Below are 23,395 nucleotides of genomic sequence, written 5' to 3' on the forward strand. Positions count from 1 at the left end.
TATTATTGAAACAATTGATTTTCAGGACAAACTGTATTTCATTAATCACTTAAATGTTGTTAAATATTGAGAAAATACATTTCCCAGAATGCATTAGTTTATCCATCAAGTTGACCCTGAGGCCTTCAAAAAGAAGCCAAACAAATGAAATGCTTGGTGGAAATATAATTGGCTATTCTAAGCACAGAGGTGAAGAAGGTATATGAACACTGTTTCCAGAGAAAAGTGATATATTATTTGGTGTCTGGAAATGTGACCTGTCAGATTCAATGAAACTCTCATGTTCTATGACTGAGTGGAATTTCTTTGAATTGTACTGAATTAAATTCCACTTCCTGTCACTCCCTTAAATTCTACATCTTGTGGGGTATGGCCAATTCAATTTCAATTTCAACTCATGAGTTGAATGGGAGTCAATTCCAACATCCTGAATTGAGCCCAACCCTGATTAGAAGTAGTGCAGAGATAGGTTTGATTGTCCCATGACTGGACGCAGCAACTGACATGCATTTTGCCTGTTTTTCACCATTTTACTGAATAAACTTATGCTATTATTATTATTATTATTTTATTTATTACGATTCAGAAAGCAAAAAATGGATACATACAAATATATCTACAGTGAGTGTACAAAACATTAGGAACACCTGCTTGTTCCATGACATAGACTGACCAGGTGAATCCATGTTAAAGCTATGATCCCTTATTGATGTCACTTGTTAAATTCACTTAAATTAGTGTACATGAAGGGGAGGAGACAAGTTAAAGAAGGATGTTTTAGCCTTGAGACAATCGAGACATGGACAGGGTGAATGGGCAAGACAAAAGTTTTAAGTGCCTTTGAACGGGGTACAAGAACTGCAACACTGCTGGGTTTTTCATGCTCAAACATTTCCAGTGTGTATCAAGAATGGTCCAAAAGACATCCAGCCAACTTGACACAACTGTGGGAAGCATTGGAGCCAACATGGCCAGCATCCCTGTGGAACACTTTCGACACCTTGTAGAGTCCATGTCCCAACAAATTGAGGCGGTTCTGAGGGCTAAAAGAGGATGCAACGCAATATTAGGAAGGTGTTCCTAATGTTTTGTCAACTCAGTGTATAGTGCTATAGAAGAATGAAATGGACCGCATGTAAAAAATTCCAATAAATACATTTAACTTGACAGTGTTTTGGAGCGTCTCTCTGCATACAAAGGTGTGAGCAGTATAAAAGAACACAGCGCTAGTAGCACCCAGTAGCAGGCTAGACTAGCTGGTGGAGGACACCACCATATCCAGCTCTTTAACATTCTCCTGGCTGCTGGTGAGGCCACAGCTTCCTGACAGCTCAGGGAAGTGGTTGGCTCTGGTACCAGGGATGGGCGACGCTGGAGACTGGGCCAGGCCAGGCTTCTTAGGGGGGATGGGGGGCGGGTTGCCCCTCTCTGCTCGGGGGATGGTAGGTGAGCTGACCCCCAGAGGCAGAGCAGCACCAGAGGCCCTGGGGATGACTGGGGAGGAGGGGGCCAGGGCCAGGTTACGGTAGTCAGTGCCAAAGGGAGAGCTGTTGGGTGGTGGAGGTCTGGCCCCCTGCTGGACTGTGAAGCGGGACAGGACCTGGGTGACGGTGCTGCGGGCCAGCTGCTTGGCCGGGCTGTGGACAGGGACAGAGACAGGCTCAGGGGATGGGCTGGGGGTTGGGGACAGGTCTCTGGGGGAGTGAGGCAGGCTACCACCCCCTCCTCCACCCTGCTGCTGCTGCTGTTGCTGCTCTGGGTCAGTGTGGCCCTGAAACTTGTGGCGAGCAGCATGGAAGCGATGGTTGATGCCTACCTGGTAGGAGGACTGGTAGCTGGGGCTGGTGGCCAGCTGAGGAGAGGAGCAGGGGGAGGAGGTGACAGAGGAGGGCCCCGTCCTGCAGGGGGATAGAATTTTGGTCAGGAGGGCAGGGGACCCCAGGACAGAGCTGCTGTTCTCACTGCAGTTGTCCTGGCCCAATCTGTCTGGAAGGGCTGGCACCTGCTCCTCCCTGGGGCAGTCATGGTGCCCGTTGACTTTAGGTTCCTCAGTCTCGTCCCGTTCTGCCTGGCTGGGGTGTGGAGGTGGTGGTGGTGACCCTCCACTGGTGTCCACAGGATATTCTCTCTTCTCCTCCTCAGCTCCCCTCTCTCCCTGCAGCTCTCTCTTCAGGGCCTCCACCTGCTCCTGCAGCTGGCAGCACTGGGCCTCCTCTTTCTTGAGCCAGGAGCGGAGCTGTTCCCTCTCCGTATCGAACTCAGCCAGCTGCTCCTCCACCCTGGCCTCCATCTGCAGGGCCCTCCTCCTCTCCTCTTGCAGCTCAGCCCTCAGGGCAAGGACTTCCCCCTGCTCCTTCTCCAGCCTACGGCCTGCCTCAGCCAGGCGGTGGCCCTCCTCCAGTGCCCGCTGGCTGGCCCACTTGCACTCCTTGGCCAGGGCAGAGGAGAGCTGCTTGTGCTGCACCCGCTCCTCCTCCAGCTGCTCCAGGACGTTCTTCTGTTCCTTCTCCAGACGACACAACTGGCCTCGCTCAAACTCCAGCTAAAGGCACAGAATAGAATAGGTTACAACGGATAAAAACTAAATAGCCCATAGCAGTTACCATCACTCAGATATTGATGTTAACTCTACCTGTTGCAACAGGCGTTCCCTCTCCTTTTCCAGGATGCAAGTGACATCATCGCCCTCGGCTGTGTCCTCTGCATGCCTTCTCCTCTCTTCCTCCAGATCTGCAATGGCCTGACACAACCCCAGGGGGGAGACAGAGACACAGAAATGATCAGTTCTCAGGTTAGGATATTCTGCTCACTAAATACTTCCCTGAGTCAAGGTGGAAAATAACCCCTCCTGATTAGTTATGCTTTGGTAGCCAGCTAGTTTATCTTTAATCTAATCAAGAGTGGAGGGGTTGGCATCTAAACCCCAGTCTCATCACCAGTCTCAACCCCAGTCCCAGCTGCAGCCCCAGCTCCAGTCGAAACCCCAGTCCCAGTCCCAGCCCCAGCTCCAGTCCCAACCCCAGCTCCAGTACCAACCCCAGTCCCAGCTCCAGTCCCAACCCCAGCTCCAGTCCCAACCCCAGTCCCAGCTCCAGTCCCAACCCCAGTCCCAGCTCCAGTCCCAACCCCAGCCCCAGCTCCAGTCCCAACCCCAGTCCCAGCTCCAGTCCCAACCCGTCCCAGTCCCAACCCCAGCTCCAGTCCCAGCTCCAGTCCCAGCTCCAGTCCCAACCCCAGCTCCAGTCCCAGCTCCAGTCCCAACCCCAGCTCCAGTCCCAACCCCAGCTCCAACCCCAGCTCCAACCCCAGCTCCAGCTCCAGTCCCAACCCCAGCTCCAGTCCCAGCTCCAGCCCCAACCCCAGCTCCAGTCCCATCCCCAGTCCCAGCTCCAGTCCCAACCCCAGCCCCAGCTCCAGTCCCAACCACAGCCCCAACCCCAGCTCCAGCTCCAACCCCAGCTCCAGTCCCAACCCCAGCTCCAGTCCCAACCCCAGTCCCAGCTCCAGTCCCAACCCCAGTCCCAGCTCCAGTCCCAACCCCAGCCCCAGCTCCAGTCCCAACCCCAGTCCCAGCTCCAGTCCCAACCCGTCCCAGTCCCAACCCCAGCTCCAGTCCCAGCTCCAGTCCCAGCCCCAGCTCCAGTCCCAACCCCAGCTCCAGTCCCAACCCCAGCCCCAGCTCCAGTCCCAACCCCAGCTCCAACCCCAGCTCCAACCCCAGCTCCAGCTCCAGTCCCAACCCCAGCTCCAGTCCCAGCTCCAGCCCCAACCCCAGCTCCAGTCCCATCCCCAGTCCCAGCTCCAGTCCCAACCCCAGCCCCAGCTCCAGTCCCAACCACAGCCCCAACCCCAGCTCCAGCTCCAACCCCAGCTCCAGTCCCAACCCCAGCTCCAGTCCCAGCTCCAGTCCCAACCCCAGTCCCAACCCCAGCTCCAGTCCCATCCCCAGTCCCAGCTCCAGTCCCAACCCCAGCTCCAGTCCCAACCACAGCCCCAGCTCCAGCCCCAGCTCCAGTCCCAACCCCAGCTCCAGTCCCAACCCGAGCTCCAGTCCCAACCCCAGTCCCAGCTCCAGTCCCAGCTCCAGTCCCAGCTCCAGTCCCAACCCCAGCTCCAGTCCCATCACGAGCTCCAGTCCCATCCCCAGTCCCAGTCCCAGCTCCAGTCCCAGCTCCAGTCCCAACCCCAACCCCAGCTCCAGCTCCAGTCCCAACCCCAGATCCAGTCCCAACCCCAGCTCCAGTCCCAAACCCAGCTCTAGCTCCAGTCCCAGCTCCAGTCCCAACCCTAGTCCCAGCTCCAGTCCCAACCCTAGTCCCAGCTCCAGTCCCAACCCCAGTCCCAGCTCCAGTCCCAACCCCAGTCCCAGCTCCAGTCCCAACCCCAGCCCCAGCTCCAGTCCCAACCCCAGCTCCAGTCCCAACCCCAGCTCCAGTCCCAACCCCAGCTCCAGCCCCAGCCCCAGCCCCAGCTCCAGTCCCAACCCAAGTCCCAGCCCCAGCTCCAGTCCCAACCCCAGCCCCAGCTCCAGTCCCAACCCCAGCTCCAGCCACTGCACCAGCGCCAGCGCCAGACCTACCTTCCTGTGCCTGCTCTCAGCTGCAGCTAGTTGGGCCAGCATCTTCTCCTGCATCTTCCTGCAGTGGGTGACCACCAGCTTGAGTACAGCCAGGGGGCTGGAGCATGCTGCAGCCTGGTGGAACCCAGAGCTCTGCCCTCCCAAGGCATCGCTGTCCCTCTGCAGAGCCAGGAACGGGTCGCTCAGGTTGTACTTCCCATACCGCTCTTCCACGTAGGTGTCTCTGTGCTGCGCCTGAGGAAGCAGAGGAGGGTTGAGAGACACTGGTGTAGACTGTATATTTGTCAACATGGGCTATATGGTGTAGACTGTAAGTGTGTCAACATGGGCTATATGGTGTAGACTGTATGTGTGTCAACATGGGCTATATGGTGTAGACTGTATGTGTGTCAACATGGGCTATATGGTGTAGACTGTATGTGTGTCAACATGGGCTATATGGTGTAGACTGTATGTGTGTCAACATGGGCTATATGGTGTAGACTGTTTGTGTGTCAACATGGGCTATATGGTGTAGACTGTATGTGTGTCAACATGGGCTATATGGTGTAGACTGTTTGTGTGTCAACATGGGCTATATGGTGTAGACTGTATGTGTGTCAACATGGGCTATATGGTGTAGACTGTTTGTGTGTCAACATGGGCTATATGGTGTAGACTGTATGTGTGTCAACATGGGCTATATGGTGTAGACTGTTTGTGTGTCAACATGGGCTATATGGTGTAGACTGTATGTGTGTCAACATGGGCTATATGGTGTAGACTGTATGTGTGTCAACATGGGCTATATGGTGTAGACTGTATGTGTGTCAACATGGGCTATATGGTGTAGACTGTATGTTAGTCAACATGGGCTATATGGTGTAGACTGTATGTGTGTCAACATGGGCTATATGGTGTAGACTGTATGTTAGTCAACATGGGCTATATGGTGTAGACTGTATGTTAGTCAACATGGGCTATATGGTGTAGACTGTATGTTAGTCAACATGGGCTATATGGTGTAGACTGTATGTGTCAACATGGGCTATATGGTGTAGACTGTATGTGTGTCAACATGGGCTATATGGTGTAGACTGTATGTGTCAACATGGGCTATATGGTGTAGACTGTATGTGTGTCAACATGGGCTATATGGTGTAGACTGTATGTGTCAACATGGGCTATATGGTGTAGACTGTATGTTTGTCAACATGGGCTATATGGTGTAGACTGTATGTTTGTCAACATGGGCTATATGGTGTAGACTGTATGTGTGTCAACATGGGCTATATGGTGTAGACTGTATGTGTGTCAACATGGGCTATATGGTGTAGACTGTATGTGTGTCAACATGGGCTATGTGGTGTAGACTGTATGTGTGTCAACATGGGCTATATGGTGTAGACTGTATGTGTGTCAACATGGGCTATGTGGTGTAGACTGTATGTGTGTCAACATGGGCTATGTGGTGTAGACTGTATGTGTCAACATGGGCTATATGGTGTAGACTGTATGTGTCAACATGGGCTATATGGTGTAGACTGTATGTGTCAACATGGGCTATATGGTGTAGACTGTATGTGTCAACATGGGCTATATGGTGTAGACTGTATGTGTCAACATGGGCTATATGGTGTAGACTGTATGTGTGTCAACATGGGCTATATGGTGTAGACTGTATGTGTGTCAACATGGGCTATATGGTGTAGACTGTATGTTAGTCAACATGGGCTATATGGTGTAGACTGTATGTGTGTCAACATGGGCTATATGGTGTAGACTGTATGTGTGTCAACATGGGCTATATGGTGTAGACTGCATGTGTCAACATGGGCTATATGGTGTAGACTGTATGTGTGTCAACATGGGCTATATGGTGTAGACTGTATGTGTCAACATGGGCTATAAGGTGTAGACTGTATGTGTGTCAACATGGGCTATATGGTGTAGACTGTATGTGTCAACATGGGCTATATGGTGTAGACTGTATGTTAGTCAACATGGGCTATATGGTGTAGACTGTATGTGTCAACATGGGCTATATGGTGTAGACTGTATGTTAGTCAACATGGGCTATATGGTGTAGACTGTATGTGTGTCAACATGGGCTATATGGTGTAGACTGCATGTGTCAACATGGGCTATATGGTGTAGACTGTATGTGTCAACATGGGCTATATGGTGTAGACTGTATGTGTGTCAACATGGGCTATATGGTGTAGACTGTATGTGTGTCAACATGGGCTATATGGTGTAGACTGTATGTGTGTCAACATGGGCTATATGGTGTAGACTGCATGTGTGTCAACATGGGCTATATGGTGTAGACTGTATGTGTGTCAACATGGGCTATATGGTGTAGACTGTATGTGTGTCAACATGGGCTATATGGTGTAGACTGCATGTGTGTCAACATGGGCTATATGGTGTAGACTGTATGTGTCAACATGGGCTATATGGTGTAGACTGTATGTGTGTCAACATGGGCTATATGGTGTAGACTGTATGTGTCAACATGGGCTATATGGTGTAGACTGTATGTGTCAACATGGGCTATATGGTGTAGACTGCATGTGTGTCAACATGGGCTATATGGTGTAGACTGTATGTGTCAACATGGGCTATATGGTGTAGACTGTATGTGTCAACATGGGCTATATGGTGTAGACTGTATGTGTCAACATGGGCTATATGGTGTAGACTGTATGTGTCAACATGGGCTATATGGTGTAGACTGTATGTGTCAACATGGGCTATATGGTGTAGACTGTATGTGTCAACATGGGCTATATGGTGTAGGATGATGGTTGTCAGCTCTTACTGTGATGCTCATTTAAGATTCTACCTAAATAAACACACTCTTTACTGGAGATATTTTACAGTTTTGTAACTATGTAAGAAAATCAACCAATCTCATCATCAGACACTCGCTAACTAGCACTATAAACATGTACTATACACAAGTTTAACCTGGCTTCCCAGTAACTTTAAAATACATAATCTGTTTCTTTTTCAGTTTCTACATGCTGCTCTTTTTCTCCCTTCAGGCCTGCTGCAGGAATCTTCCTTCCACTCCACTGCCCGCTAAACAGGAAGTCAGCCAGAGCTGCAAACATTACATGCCAAGAGAAACATCAACCATATTTTCTATGGGGGTGGGGATTCCTATCCCTACCAGAAAGATGGGGAGAGGGGAGGGAGAGAGAGCAGGAGAGAGCGAAAGAGGAAGAGCAGGCAAAAGAGGAAGGAGTAGAGAGAGCGAGGGAGAGGGTGAGTAGGAGGAGAGAGAGAGAGAGAGAGGGACTAGGAGGAGAGAGAGAGAGAGAGAGAGAGAGAGAGAGAGAGAGAGGGAGCAGGCAATAGAGGATAGGGCAGTAGAGAGAGGGGGAGGGAGTAGGAGGAGAGTGAGAGAGGGGGAGAGAGGGAGAGAGGCAGCAGGCAAAAGAGGAAAGGGCAGTAGAGAGAGAGGAAGAAGCAACAGATGGTGTCTGTCTTCAGTCAGAGCTTTTACAGGGTTTGGGACAGCTGTGGCTGCTGCTGGGGCCAGGGCCAGGTCTGACTAGACCTCTGTTTTACTCTACCAGTGCATAGGGAACAATGGGAGTCTAGGTGACTTCAGCGACTGCTTCTGAGCTGCAATGAACCTAGGAAGTGTCAATATAGTGGTTGTAGGGAAACAAGGCACTGGTCTAGTAACAAAGAGGATCAATGGCTGATCACCAGGGATGGCCATTCTTAACCGCTGACGGTCACTTTTGTTTCTGCTGGGCAGGCTTTTGCTTTGTTTTGCTTTTTTAAACACACCTTAAGTAGTCAAACTCTTCAAGATTATTAGCTAGTAGAGTCAGGCATGTATCTGCTAGGTTGGAACCAAACAAAAGCCAATGTAATTTCTAATATCTATCCATTGGGATCAGAGGAGGATGGCGGAGGAGGAGGAGCTATAGCTCATTGTAATATCTGGAATGGTATAATTGAAACGGTATCAAACATATGGAAACCACATGTTTGATTCCATTCCATTTATTCCATTCCAGCCATTACAATGAGCCCATCCTCCTTTGCCTCCTTCCCCCAGCCTCCACTGATTGGTATACAGAGGCTGTGAAGTTTTATTCATGCTGTTATTCCATCTGGTCCGTTGGGATATGAGAGGGCAGATCAAAAAGGATAGAACATCTGGAGAGGCAGGAAAGCACAGGAGTCCTGTGAGACAGAAGACATGACTCTGAAACACACAGTGGGCACAGTCTAGTGCCTGACAGCTAGTCATGATGACCAATGACCCAATACCCTGGTCCTGAATCTGACCAATGACCCAATACCCTGGTCCTGAATCTGACCAATGACCCAATACCCTGGTCCAATGTATCTGACCAATGACTCAATACCCTGGTCCTGAATCTGACCAATGACCCAATACCCTGGTCCTGAATCTGACCAATGACCCAATACCCTGGTCCAATGTATCTGACCAATGACTCAATACCCTGGTCCTGAATCTGACCAATGACCCAATACCCTGGTCCAATGTATCTGACCAATGACCCAATACCCTGGTCCTGAATCTGACCAATGACCCAATACCCTGGTCCAATGTATCTGACCAATGACTCAATACCCTGGTCCTGTATCTGACCAATGACTCAATACCCTGGTCCTGTATCTGACCAATGACTTAATACCCTGGTTCTGTATCTGACCAATGACTCAATACCCTGGTCCTGTATCTGACCAATGACTTAATACCCTGGTTCTGTATCTGACCAATGACTCAATACCCTGGTCCTGTATCTGACCAATGCCTCAATACCCTGGTCCTGTATCTGACCAATGATTCAATACCCTGGTCCTGTATCTGACCAATGACTCAATACCCTGGTTCTGCATCTGACCAATGACTCAATACCCTGGTCCTGAATCTGACCAATGACCCAATTACACTGGTCCTGTATCTGACCAGTGACTCAATACCCTGGTCCTATATCTGACCAATGACTCAATACCCTGGTCCTGTATCTGACCAATGATTCAATACCCTGGTCCTGTATCTGACCAATGACTTAATACCCTGGTCCTGTATCTGACCAATGATTCAATACCCTGGTCCTGTATCTGACCAATGACTCAATACCCTGGTCCTGTATCTGACCAATGACTCAATACCCTGGTCCTGTATCTGACCGATGATTCAATACCCTGGTCCTGTATCTGACCAATGACTCAATACCCTGGTCCTGTATCTGACCAATGACTTAATACCCTGGTTCTGTATCTGACCAATGACTCAATACCCTGGTCCTGTATCTGACCAATGCCTCAATACCCTGGTCCTGTATCTGACCAATGATTCAATACCCTGGTCCTGTATCTGACCAATGATTCAATACCCTGGTCCTGTATCTGACCAATGACTCAATACCCTGGTTCTGCATCTGACCAATGACTCAATACCCTGGTCCTGTATCTGACCAGTGACTCGATACCCTGGTCCTGTATCTGACCAATGACTCAATACCCTGGTCCTGTATCTGACCAATGACTTAATAACCTGGTTCTGTATCTGACCAATGACTCAATACCCTGGTCCTGTATCTGACCAATGACTTAATACCCTGGTTCTGTATCTGACCAATGACTCAATACCCTGGTCCTGTATCTGACCAATGACCCAATACCCTGGTCCTGTATCTGACATGTGTGACCCAGGAGAGACGGTGAACAATCCTCACTCTCCCACATTACAATACAACAATCCAGTGAAGCTCCCCACACCAAGCGCCAAGCCTGGTCCCCGCACCAAGCACCAAGCCTGGTCCCTGCACCAAGCACCAAGCCAAGCCTGGTCCACACACCAAGCGCCAAGCCTGGTCCCCGCACCAAGCACCAAGCCAAGCCTGGTCCCCGCACCAAGCACCAAGCCTGGTCCCTGCACCAAGCACCAAGCCAAGCCTGGTCCACACACCAAGCGCCAAGCCTGAGCGTTTACAGGGTACCAAGCACCAAGCCTGGTCCCTGCACCAAACGCCAAGCCTGGTCCACACACCAAGCGCCAAGCCTGAGCGTTTACAGGGTACCAAGCACCAAGCCTGGTCCCTGCACCAAACGCCAAGCCTGGTCCCCGCACCAAGCACCAAGCCTGGTCCCTGCACCAAGCACCAAGCCAAGCCAAGCCTGGTCCACACACCAAGCGCCAAGCCTGAGCGTTTACAGGGTACCAAGCACCAAGCCTGGTCCCTGCACCAAACGCCAAGCCTGGTCCCCGCACCAAGCACCAAGCCTGGTCCCTGCACCAAGCACCAAGCCAAGCCAAGCCTGGTCCACACACCAAGCGCCAAGCCTGAGCGTTTACAGGGTACCAAGCACCAAGCCTGGTCCCTGCACCAAACGCCAAGCCTGGTTCCAGAGCTGTATGTGCTGTAGCTAACTAAGGGCTGGATTCAATCTGTATCGCCAAAGTATCACCGAAGATCCACGTTAAAATGTAAAGATAATTTCCAATTGATCTGACATATGCAGCGTTTACCGTGAATGCAGTCTCTGCGACCGCGGGAACATTGAACATTGCTTTTAATTGTCAATCGCGCTACAAAGCGGATCTTCACCACTACGGATTGAATGAGTCTTCCGACCGTTGTTGTCATCCATTCAGGCCTTGTCTGTTCCAGCTCTCTCAGGGACTGCTCTAACACCTGTCACCTCTCATAGAGTAAACAAGGAGTACACACATGCACACAAACACACACACACACATACGAAGCACAGGGAGGAGGTTTGGTGTTCCAGTGGTGCAATTGAGGAGGAGGACTGACATAAAACACATTCCTGAAGTAGCTTATGTTTAACAGCCAGGTCAACCAATGCTTATTCAGTCATTCCTGCACTAATGTGGCGCTGCTAACATGCTAACAGGCCCGAAAGTAGGCAGTCATATTTTGTGCTTCTTACAGTAACCAGGGAAAGTATTTTTTCCCCAATGTGTGTCAAATATGGGCATCGCTAGGGTACAACATTATAATTCGTGCCACAGCATAAGGAGAAGCAGGCAAGATGAGTCATGGATGTGTACTGGTTAACAGTGAGCAAAGCTTTAGCCATCATCAAATATCGTATAAACAGAACACAGAAATATCTGTTATATAATCACATTAACTCAACTTCATTTCCCAGCAAATCATGCTATTATAAGAAATGAGGAACAAGACGGGAATAAAACAAACTTAACAAACCTTAACCCTTCAGACTAAATGGAAATAGGAAAACACTCTGTGGCTGACAGTGACACACCACCATACAGTAGGTTTCCACATCAGTGGCAGCTTGTGGCTGCTCTGTAGAACCACGTACTGAATAGTTCTCCTGACTGTAGTATGAGACTGAGTGCCCTGAGCAATGAGACTTCTTCACATGATCTCTTGCTCGAAATGTTGGTGAGAGTTCATATGCTACCTGACACAGAATTCTTTGACACAGTAATTTGACACACTTAAATCTGTTGAAAACCAAAAGATGAAAAGCTGCTCGGTGGTCGAGCCCTCTAAGTCTAAGCCTTTCTCACTTTGAGTAACTGTGGGATCCATTGTAATGTTGTTCATTTTTCTTTCAAGTGAGAGTGAGAAGGGATTCCATATTCCAGTGTACAATACTGAGGTTCTCAGAACTAAATCTTGTGTTTGCAGGCCACAAAAGACTACTGCTGAGGCAAACAAGGATTGAGTTAACCCTATCAGTCCTGAGATCTAAGCAAAAATCGTCTTTTCATTTATCTGCATGTCCAACCCTTATATTTAGCCTCACAATTAAGTATTTGACCATGTTCTTTTCAGGACAACCAGGGCTACAAGAAGAACACAAAACAATTTTGACATAAATAATTGCATTCATGAGTTTTATTGACAAATGTCAATAAAAAAAGAAGGTCCGCCAAAGCAAAAACCTGATAAAAATGAATTTATATGAATGCTGTAAGTACAGAAATGGTTTGCTCACTGCGAAATTAATATCCAACTAGTCAGTGCCAACTGTGTGGAGTTTGTGAGCTTATTTGTGAGCTTAATACAGTATTATAGACACTATGTCCTGGGATTTCCTACAATCTTCTATGTAGAAGAACCCCTTACCTTCTAACGACTCTTGTGTACCTTGTGAGTGTCATAGAGAAAAACGTGAGTGTTTGTGACAGTCTCAGCTTTTAATAGTTTGTAGCTCAAACCATTCCGTTTGAAGCTCAAACCATTCAGACTCGGCCCCGGGCCCCTTTGGGATTCTCCTTTGTCTCACAAACAACGCTCTAGCTCAGCCCCCGTCGATCACACATATGAATGGTTGGTATCTATGGATACAGAAGAAATTGACGAATCCAACAACCCAGAAGTCTGTAGCTCAATATTTTAAAAGGGTTAGCAGTCCAAAATGCGCCGGCGTTACGGTGGGACTCATTGGGTTAACAGATCATGGTGATTTAGTTAAGTCACACATTCTCACCGCTCCAGTTAAGGCCTTTCTTTATTTGTTCACTCCAACACTCCCTCTCACATAGTAGTCATCTTCCACCCACCCATCACACTGCAGTAGTCATCTTCCATTCACCCATCACACTGCAGTAGTCATATTCCACCCACCCATCACACTGCAGTAGTCATCTTCCACCCACCCATCACACTGCAGTAGTCATCTTCCACCCACCCATCACACTGCAGTAGTCATCTTCCACCCACCCATCACACTGCAGTAGTCATCTTCTATCCACCATCACACTGCAGTAGTCATCTTCCACCCACCCATCACACTGCAGTAGTCATCATCCACCCACCAATCACACTGCAGTAGTCATATTCCACACACCCATCACACTGCAGTAGTCATCTTCCACCCACCCATCACACTGCAGTAGTCATATTCCACCCACCCATCACACTGCAGTAGTCATATTCCACACACCCATCACACTGCAGTAGTCATCTTCTATCCACCATCACACTGCAGTAGTCATATTCCACCCACCCATCACACTGCAGTAGTCATCTTCTATCCACATCACACTGCAGTAGTCATCTTCTATCCACCATCACACTGCAGTAGTCATCTTCTATCCACATCACACTGCAGTAGTCATCTTCTATCCACCCATCCCACTGCAGTAGTCATCTTCTATCCACCATCACACTGCAGTAGTCATCTTCTATCCACATCACACTGCAGTAGTCATCTTCCATCTACCCATCTCACTGCTGTAGTCATCTTCTATCCACATCACACTGCAGTAGTCATCTTCTATCCACCCATCCCAGTGCAGTAGTCATATTCTATCCACCCATCCCAGTGCTGTAGTCATCTTCTATCCACATCACACTGCAGTAGTCATCTTCTATCCACCATCACACTGCAGTAGTCATCTTCTATCCACATCACACTGCAGTAGTCATCTTCTATCCACCATCACACTGCAGTAGTCATCTTCTATCCACATCACACTGCAGTAGTCATCTTCTATCCACCCATCCCAGTGCAGTAGTCATATTCTATCCACCATCACACTGCAGTAGTCATCTTCTATCCACCCATCCCAGTGCAGTAGTCATCTTCTATCCACCCATCCCAGTGCAGTAGTCATATTCTATCCACCATCACACTGCAGTAGTCATCTTCTATCTACCATCACACTGCAGTAGTCATCTTCTATCCACCCATCACACTGCAGTAGTCATCTTCTATCCACCCATCACACTGCAGTAGTCATATTCCACCCACCCATCACACCGCAGTAGTCATCTTCCACCCACCCATCACACTGCAGTAGTCATATTCCACCCACCCATCACACTGCAGTAGTCATATTCCACCCACCCATCACACTGCAGTAGTCATATTCCACCCACCCATCACACTGCAGTAGTCATCTTCTATCCACCCATCACACTGCAGTAGTCATATTCCACCCACCTATCACACTGCAGTAGTCATCTTCTATCCACCCATCACACTGCAGTAGTCATATTCCACCCACCTAGCAGGGTGCACTAAATTGCCTTGCCTTAGATGGCCAGTGCCCAGTAGATGTCTGGAATGAGTTCAAGACACAACACAAGAATGCTCTTCGGGGGCCTTGATTTCTGACATTTCTGTTCACCTGGATATGGTATAGTTTATTATATTACCCAGGTTACTTTGTAATGCACTCAGTTCTCAATACGACATATTAGGATGAGCCCAGAAGTCTAGGCAGATTTGAATTCTGTTGTTGTCTGTACGCCACGTTTTGTACAGTATGTGAATGAGTAGAATATGTGGATTAATAGCCAGAGACAATCCTCAGACTGCAGAGAGATAAAGGATACTCTTTCCACAGCCAGATAGCCTTTCATCCCAGGCACATGGACATACATTGGCTTAAGTGGCTAGCGTTGTGGCAGTACATCAGGCGTGACCGTACCGGCGTGACAGTACCCCTCCCCCCTTTAGGGGTGCCAGCCGGCGACCCCCCTGGGCGAGCCGAATGATCCCGCTGCGGAGTAGAAGCCCCCTGGGCCGGCTGAAGCATGACGTGGGATGGGAACCTGCTGAGCCAACCGAGGCAAGGAAACCTCTCGAGCCAGCTAGGGCGTGAAAGCCCAACGAGCCAGCTTAGGCACCCCCGGTTCCATCGGCGGCGGCCTCCGGGTCCGACGTCACCAACAAAACAAGAAAACTCAGAGCCCGACGAGCCGGCTGAAGCATGACGTGAGAGGGGAAACTCAGAGCCCGACGAGCCGGCTGAAGCATGACGGGAGAGGGGAAACTCAGAGCCCGACGAGCCGGCTGAAGCATGACGTGAGAGGAGAACCTGCTGAGCCAATTGGGGCAAGGAAATCTCTCGCGCCAGCTAGGGCATGACGGCCCGATGAGCCAACTTAGGCACCCCCTGGTTACATCGGTGGCGGCCCCCAGGTCTGACGTCACCAACAAAACAAAACCCCCAAAAACTCCCTGATGCTTCTTGTAATGGTAGTATCATTATGTAAGGAACCAACACAGGAGATGAGAAGCAGGTACAGGGAGTGAACCATTTAATTTAGACGGACATGCAACGGAACAGGAACAGCGTCTGGACATAAACACGACACGACAAACAATGCTACAGTGCTACAGGGAACAACACAGAGGAGCAGACATATATGCAGGGGCAATCAACGAAGTGAGGGAGTCCAGGTGAATCCAATGAGCGCAGCTGCGCGTAATGATTGAAACAAGTGCGTATGATGACGGGGAGCGGGAGCAGGCGTGACAGCTCCACTCGATCTACCTGTTACCTACCCAACCTGCTATCTCCCAGGTAAAGCTCCACTCTAGCTACTTGTTAAAATCAAATCACATTTTATTTGTCACATGCTCCGAATACAAGAGGTGTAGACCTTACTGTGAAATGCCAACTTACAAGCCCTTAAACAACAATGCAGTTCAAGAAAGAGTTAAGAAAATATTTACTCAATAAACTAAAGTAAAAATAGTAAAATAAAAATAAAAAGTAACACAATAAAAATAAACGAGGCTATATACAAGGGGAGTCAATGTGCGGGGGTACAGGTTAGTCAAGTTATTTTGTAGTAGGTAGTAGCATGTAGGTAGGGGTAAAGTGCCTATGCATAGATTATGCATAAGACTATGCCTATGCATAGTCTTATGGCTTGGGGGTAGAAGCTGTTAAGGAGCCTTTTGGATCTAGACTTGGCACTCCGGTACAGCTTTCCGTACGGTAGCAGAGAGAACAGTCTATGACTTTGGAAACTGGAGTCTTTGACGGCACTACCCTCTGTAGCGCCTTACGGTCAGATGCCGAGCAGTTGCCATACCAGGCGGTGATGCAACCGGTCAGGATAATCTCGATGGTGCAGCTGTATAACTTTTTGAGGACCTTGGGACCATTGCCAAATCTTTTCAGTCTCCTGTGGGGGAAAAGGTGTTGATGTGCCCTCTTCACGACTGTCTTGCGTGTTTGGATCATTACAGTTCGTTGGTGATGTGGACACCAATGAACTTGAAACTCTCGACCCGCTCCACTACAGCCCCATCGATGTTAATGGGGGCCTGTTCGGCCCGCCTTTTCCTGTAGTCCACGATCATCTCCTTTGTCTTACTCACCTTGAGGGAGAGGTTGTTGTCCTGGCACCACACTGCCAGGTCTCTGACCTCCTCCCTATAGGCTGTCTCATCATTGTCGGTGATCAGGCCTACCACTGTTGTGTCATCAGCAAACTTAATGATGGTGTTGGAGTCGTGTTTGGCCACGCAATCGTGGGTGAACAGGGAGTACAGGAGGGGACCAAGCACGCACCCCTGAGAGGCCCCAGTGTAGAGAATCAGCGTGGCAGATGTGTTGTTGCCTACCCTTACCACTTAGGGGCGGCCCGTCAGGAAGTCCAGGATCTAGTTGCAGAGGGAGGTGTTTACTCTCATGGTGCTTAGCTTAGTGATGAGCTTTGTGGGCACTATGGTGTTGAACACTGAGCTGTAAGTCAGTGAACAGCATTCTTACATAGGTGTTCCTTTTGTCCAGGTGGGAAAGGGCAGTGTGGAGTGCAATAGAGATTGTATCATCTGTGGACCTTTTTTGGCGGTATGCGAATGGGAGTGGGTCTAGGGTTTCCCCGATAATGGTGTTGATGTGAGCCATGACCAGCCTTCGAAAGCACTTCATGGTTACCGACGTGAGTGCTACGGGGCAGTAATCATTTAGGAGGGTTACCTTTGTTTCCTTGGGCACAGCGACTATGGTGGTCCGCTTGAAACATGTAGGTATTACAGACTCAGTCAGGGAGAGGTTGAAAATGTCAGTGAAGACTGCCAGTTGAAAATTCCAGTTGATCCACGCATGCTTTGAGTACACGTCCTGGTAATCTGCCTGGCCCCGCGGCTTTGTGAATGTTGACCTGTTTAAAGGTCTTGCTCACATTGGCTACCAAGAGCGTGATCACACAGTCGTCTGGAACGGCTGGTGCTCTCATGCATGCTTCAGTGTTGCTTGCCTTGAAGCGAGCATAAAAGGCATTTAGCTCGTCTGGTAGGCTCGTGTCACTGGGCAGCTCATGGCTGGGTTTCCCTTTGTAGTCTGTAAAAGTTTTCAAGCCCTGCCACATCCGACGAGTGTCAGAAGCGGTGTTGTAGGATACTTGTTACCTGCCCAACCTGCAATCTCCCAGGTGTAGCTCCACTCTAGCTACATGTTACCTGCCCAACCTGCTATCTCTCAGTCCTCTTGTCAGTTAACAGAATGCGCAACTCGAACCAATGTTCTCGTTTGTTTCATGTGCTTCGTGGAAACTCCTTGGACATAAATATAAATCATAGTTATATCTCTATATCTAAGACCTCACATTATAGTCAATGGGTGGCATCATTGAGGGGTATTGGGGCCCTGCCTGGAAATGAAACAAGGGAAAAGACTGGGGAGAAGGATAGCTCTTACCCTGAGGGCCTCAATGACCAGGTCACGGGCCTCCAGCTCTCCTTCCAGGACACTGAACAGCATCAGCAGCTCTGGCTTGCTCAGGCTCTCCATGTTCATCTGGGACTCCTATGGGCATGCCGGGGAGAGGAGCTGGGTCAGTACCATGACATACACTGTCAATACATTATAATATAACAACACGGAAGTTATGTGCATGAGATGAAAATGTTTTTTTTTTCTTTGTGTATGAACAAGATATTTGGATATCATGGCCAATACTGTACTTAAGTTAAAGCACCCTTGAGTCCTGTGGGTCATTGTCAGGGATTCCTAGGAGTGGTGGTTGGAGTCAGGCGCAGAGAGCAGAGGGTAAGTATAACGTCTTTATTTCTCCGGCACAAAACGGTCACGCCTACAAACAGAGGGCGCGTAACAAAGTAGACCAGCCCAAAAACACAGGGCAAAACATTCCGTAGAGAAATAATGCGCCAGCCAGCACATCCAATAACAAACAGTTAAATAATCCCGCACAAACCTGGGCGGGCCTAACAGGTTTAAATAAACACAAATCAAGAAACTAAACAGGGAACAGGTGCAACCAATAAGACCGAACAAACAGAAAAGGAAAAGGGATCAGCCGCGGCTAGTAGACCGGCGACGACGACCGCCGAGCGCCGCCCGAACAGGCAGGGGAGCCGCCTTCGGTGGGATTCGTGACAGTCATTGTGGATTACTATAGATTTTGAATAAACGTTTAACAGTGCAGAAATTAGCACAAATCTGGCAAAGACTTGGATATCAGGCAACATTTCAATCTAAGAGTGTAACAGTCGTCGTACGTAGTGGACCAAGGCGCAGCGGGTTGAGTGCTCAAAGACTTTTATTGAACACGTAATAAACAAAACAAGAAAACGATCGAAAGAACAGGATTGCAGGCTAAAACACACAGCTATGCAACCACAACTTCCCACCAAGGGACCGGTGAAACAGGGCTACCTAAGTATGACTCTCAATCAGCAACAACGATGTACAGCTGTTCCTGATTGAGAGCCATACCAGGCCAACACAAAGAAATACACAACATAGAAAACCATAGAAATACAAAACAAGAACATTACCCAAAAACCCCGGAACACATAAATCAAACGCCCCTCTTACATAAATACATATCCCATTAAACCCCGAACCACATAAAACAAATACCCCCTGCCACGTCCTGACCAAACTACAATAACCAATAACCCCTTATACTGGTCAGGACGTGACAAAGAGGTCCACTATTTAAACACTGGATGCATTTACCAGGCCCAGTACCTTCGTTAATAAAAGCTGAAAGCGTTGGTAAATTGAGAGAAAAGCACTGTATTTGCCATTCACTCTCATGGTTCACTTGTCTTTGTGAGGAGCTTGTGAATGTCATACATGTGGAGACAAATGCCTCACACACACACACACACACACACACATGTAGTTCTGTCCTTGAGCTGTTCTTGTCTTTTGATGTTCTGTATTATGTCATTCTGTATTATGTTTCATGTTCTGCGTCACTTGAGTGGGTTGAGTCACTGACGTGGTCTTCCTGTCTGGGTTGGCGCCCCCCCTTGGGTTGTGCCATGGCGGAGATCTTTGTGGGCTATACTCGGCCTTGTCTTAGGACGGTAAGTTGGTGGTTGGAGACATCCCTCTAGTGGTGTGGGGGCTGTGCTTTGGCAAAGTGGGTGGGGTTATATCCTGCCTGTTTGGCCCTGTCCGGGGGTATCATCGGATGGGGCCACAGTGTCTTCTGATCCCTCCTGTCTCAGCCTCCAGTATTTATGCTGCAGTAGTTTATGTGTCGGGGGGCTAGGGTCAGTCTGTTACATCTGGAGTATTTCTCTTGTCTTATCCGGTGTCCTGTGTGAATTTAAATATGCTCCCTCTAATTCTCTCTTTCTCTCTTTCTTTCTTTCTCTCTCTCGGAGGACCTGAGCCCTAGGACCATGCCTCAGGACTACCTGGCATGATGACTCCTTGCTGTCCCCAGTCCACCTGGCCGTGCTGCTGCTCCAGTTTCAACTGTTCTGCCTGCGGCTATGGAATCCTGACCTGTTCACCGGACGTGCTTGTTGCACCCTCGACAACTACTATGATTATTATTATTTGACCATGCTGGTCATTTATGAACATTTTAACATCTTGACCATGTTCTGTTATAATATCCACCCGGCACAGCCAGAAGAGGACTGGCCACCCCTCATAGCCTGGTTCCTCTCTAGGTTTCTTCCTAGGTTTTTGGCCTTTCTAGGGAGTTTTTCCTAGGGAGTTTTTCCTAGCCACCGTGCTTCTTTCACATGCATTGCTTGCTCTTTGGGGTTTTAGGCTGGGTTTCTGTACAGCACTTTGAGATATCAGCTGATGTACGAAGGGCTATATAAATACATTTGATTTGATTTGATTTTGTGTGGACCCCAGGAAGAGTAGCTGCTGCTTTTGCAAGAGATAATGGGGATCCTAATAAAATACCAAATACCAATACACCAACATATGGTGAGCAGACAGAGACGGAAACTCTCAGTCCCAATCCGTATATATACAGATTTTTCACATAGTTGTCAAAAATATATTAAGTAACTGACAATGAGCTGTTTGCCCTCATTCATTCCCATATTCGTTCATATCGAGACTCAACAAGTTGTGCTTTGGGATCCTCTCTCCCTCCAACTTTTGTTTGGACCCCTTTAGAATTAGTGGTTAAAAGAATTTTTGAGATGCATTGTGGTCTCTTTGCAGGCTTCATGCATTCTTTACTTGGTGCAGCTGCCCTGGGTCTGTTGACAACACTGTGGTATCCACACCTCAAACATACAACCACACTCTGGCCAGCCAACACATGCAGGCCAGGCTTTGGAATCAGTGTAGTTCATTCAGTATCACACTAAGCAATGGGATCCTTAAAAGACTTTAGAGAAACTCATGGTGAGCTCATTGGGATATTATTAGTAAGTTGGAAAGAGACTGTCAGACTTGACAAAATAACACTAAATAATAGTCTATTGGTCACACACTCAAGTTTGCAGATGTTATCGCAGGTGCAGCTAAAAGCTTGTGTTTCTAGCTCCAACAGTGCAGTAATACCTAGCAACACAAAACAATACACACAAAATCCAAAAAGCAAAAAGAAAGAAATGAGTCCAGAATATAAATCATTAGGAACACCTGCTCTTTCCATGCATAGACTGACCAGGTGAATCCAGGTGAAAGCTATGATCCCTTATTGATGTCACTTGTTAAATCCACTTGAATCAGTGTAGATGAAGGGGAGGAGACAGGTTAAAAATGATTTTTAAGCCTTGAGACAATTGAGACATGGATTGTGTATGTGTGCAATTCAGAGGGTAACTGGGCAAGGCAAAAGATTCAAGTGCCTTAGAACGGGGTACCGTAGTAAGTGCCAGGCGCACTGGTTTGTGCCAAGAACTGCAATGCTGCTGGGTGTTTCACGCTAAAAAATGTCCCGTGTGTATTAAGAATGGTCCACCACTCAAAGGACATCCAGCCAACTTGACACAACTGTGGGAAGCATTGGAGTCAATATGGGCCAGCACCCCTGTGGAACACCCTGACGAAGTGTGTGTGTGTGTGTGTATATATTTTTGCTATTTTCTACTTAGAATAATAATAGTATGGACATCAAAACTATGAAATAACACACATGGAATCATGTAGTAATTAAAAAAGTTTTAAACAAATCAAAATATATGTTCTGTTTTAGATTCTTCAAAGTAGCCACCCTTTGCCTTGATGACAGCTTTGCACACTCTTGGAATCCCGGTTTCCACTGTACCCGGCAGATGGCAGACAGCGTGAATGGCGTCGTGTGGGCGAGCGGTTTGCTGATGTCAAAGTTGTGAACTATTTGAAATTGTTGCATGTTGCGTTTATATTTTTATTCAGTGTATATAATGTAGGTGTTACGCTCGATGTTGGAATGAGACCAAGGTGCAGCGTGGTAAGCGTACATCTTTCTTTTATTTGATGAACACCGACAAAACAAAGAAAATACAAAACGAATGTAAAGTTCTGCAGGCTTCACAGCAGCTATACAAAAATAAGATCCCACAATCACAGGTGGGAAAAAAGGCTGCCTAAGTATGATCCCCAATCAGAGACAACGATAAACAGCTGCCTCTGATTGGGAACCATACTAGGCCAACAAAGAAATAGAAACATAGATATGCCCACCCAAGTCACACCCTAACCTAACAAAATAGAGAATAAAAATGGCTCTAAGGTCAGGGCGTGACAGTACCCCCCCCAAAGGTGCGGACTCCGGCCGCAAACCTGAACCTATAGGGGAGGGTCCGGGTGGGCATCTCCTCTCAGTGGAGGCTCCGGTGCGGTACGCAGACCCCGCTGCGCTTGAGGCTCCCCCCACTTCTGTGGAACCGGACCGTGGATCGTCGCCGGAGGCTCTGGACTGGGAACCCCCGCAGGAGGCTCTGGACTGCCGACCGTCGCTGGAGGCTCTGGACTGCCGACCGTCGCTGGAGGCTCTGGACTGCCGACCGTCGCTGGAGGCTCTGGACTGCCGACCGTCGCTGGAGGCTCTGGACTGCCGACCGTCGCTGTAGACTCTGTGCCATGGATCGGCACTGCAGGCTTCGTGCCACGGATCATTACTGGAGGCTCCGTGCCACGGATCATCACTGGAGGCGTCGTGCCATGGATCATCACTGGAGGCGTTGTGCCATGGATCATCACTGGAGGCGTTGTGCCATGGATCATCACTGCAGGCTTCGTGCCATGGATCATCACTGCAGGCTTCGTGCCATGGATCATCACTGCAGGCTTCGTGCCATGGATCATCACTGCAGGCTTCGTGCCATGGATCATCACTGCAGGCTTCGGGCCATGGATCATCACTGGAGGCTTTGTGCCATGAATCATCACTGCAGGCTTCGTGCCATGGATCATCACTGGAGGCTTGGTGCGTGGAGCCGGCACAGGGCGTACCATGCTGGGGAGACGCACTGGAGACTGGGTGCGTGGAGCAGGCACAGGGCTTACCAGGCTGGAGAGACGCACTGGAGGCCAGGTGCATGGAGCAGGCACAGGACGTACCAGGCTGGGGAGACGCACTGGAGACTGGGTGCGTGGAGCAGGCACAGGGCTTACCAGGCTGGAGAGACGCACTGGAGGCCAGGTGCATGGAGCAGGCACAGGACGTACCAGGCTGGGGAGACGCACTGGAGGCCGGATGCATAGAGCCGGCACAGGATATACTGGGCCGTGGTGGCGCACTGGAGGTCTGGAGCATAGAGCTGGCACAACCCGTCCTGGCTGGACGCTCACTTTAGCCCGGCGAATGCGCGGCGCTGACACAGGACACACTGGGCTGTGAAGGCACACTGGCGACACAGTGCGTAGAGCCG

At 49.1% G+C, this 23,395-nt stretch overlaps 1 protein-coding gene across 1 annotated transcript in view; it reads right to left on the bottom strand.

Moving 5' to 3' along the window:
- Positions 1 to 924: 924 nt before the first annotated feature.
- LOC115207438 (CTTNBP2 N-terminal-like protein) overlaps positions 925 to 23,395 on the bottom strand; it is a 30,480-nt gene continuing 8,009 nt past the window's right edge. The window contains exons 2-5 of the mRNA XM_029774510.1: positions 18,003 to 18,110; positions 4,580 to 4,813; positions 2,633 to 2,740; positions 925 to 2,542 (exon numbers count right to left, since the gene is read on the bottom strand). Of these exons, the coding sequence (XP_029630370.1) occupies positions 1,253 to 2,542; positions 2,633 to 2,740; positions 4,580 to 4,813; positions 18,003 to 18,101 (1,731 nt within the window). The 5' untranslated portion in view covers positions 18,102 to 18,110 and the 3' untranslated portion in view covers positions 925 to 1,252. The remainder of the gene's footprint in view (positions 2,543 to 2,632; positions 2,741 to 4,579; positions 4,814 to 18,002; positions 18,111 to 23,395) is intronic.

The sequence above is a fragment of the Salmo trutta genome, chromosome 14 (assembly GCF_901001165.1).
Source record: "Salmo trutta chromosome 14, fSalTru1.1, whole genome shotgun sequence".
Classification (NCBI taxonomy): Eukaryota; Metazoa; Chordata; class Actinopteri; order Salmoniformes; family Salmonidae; genus Salmo; species Salmo trutta.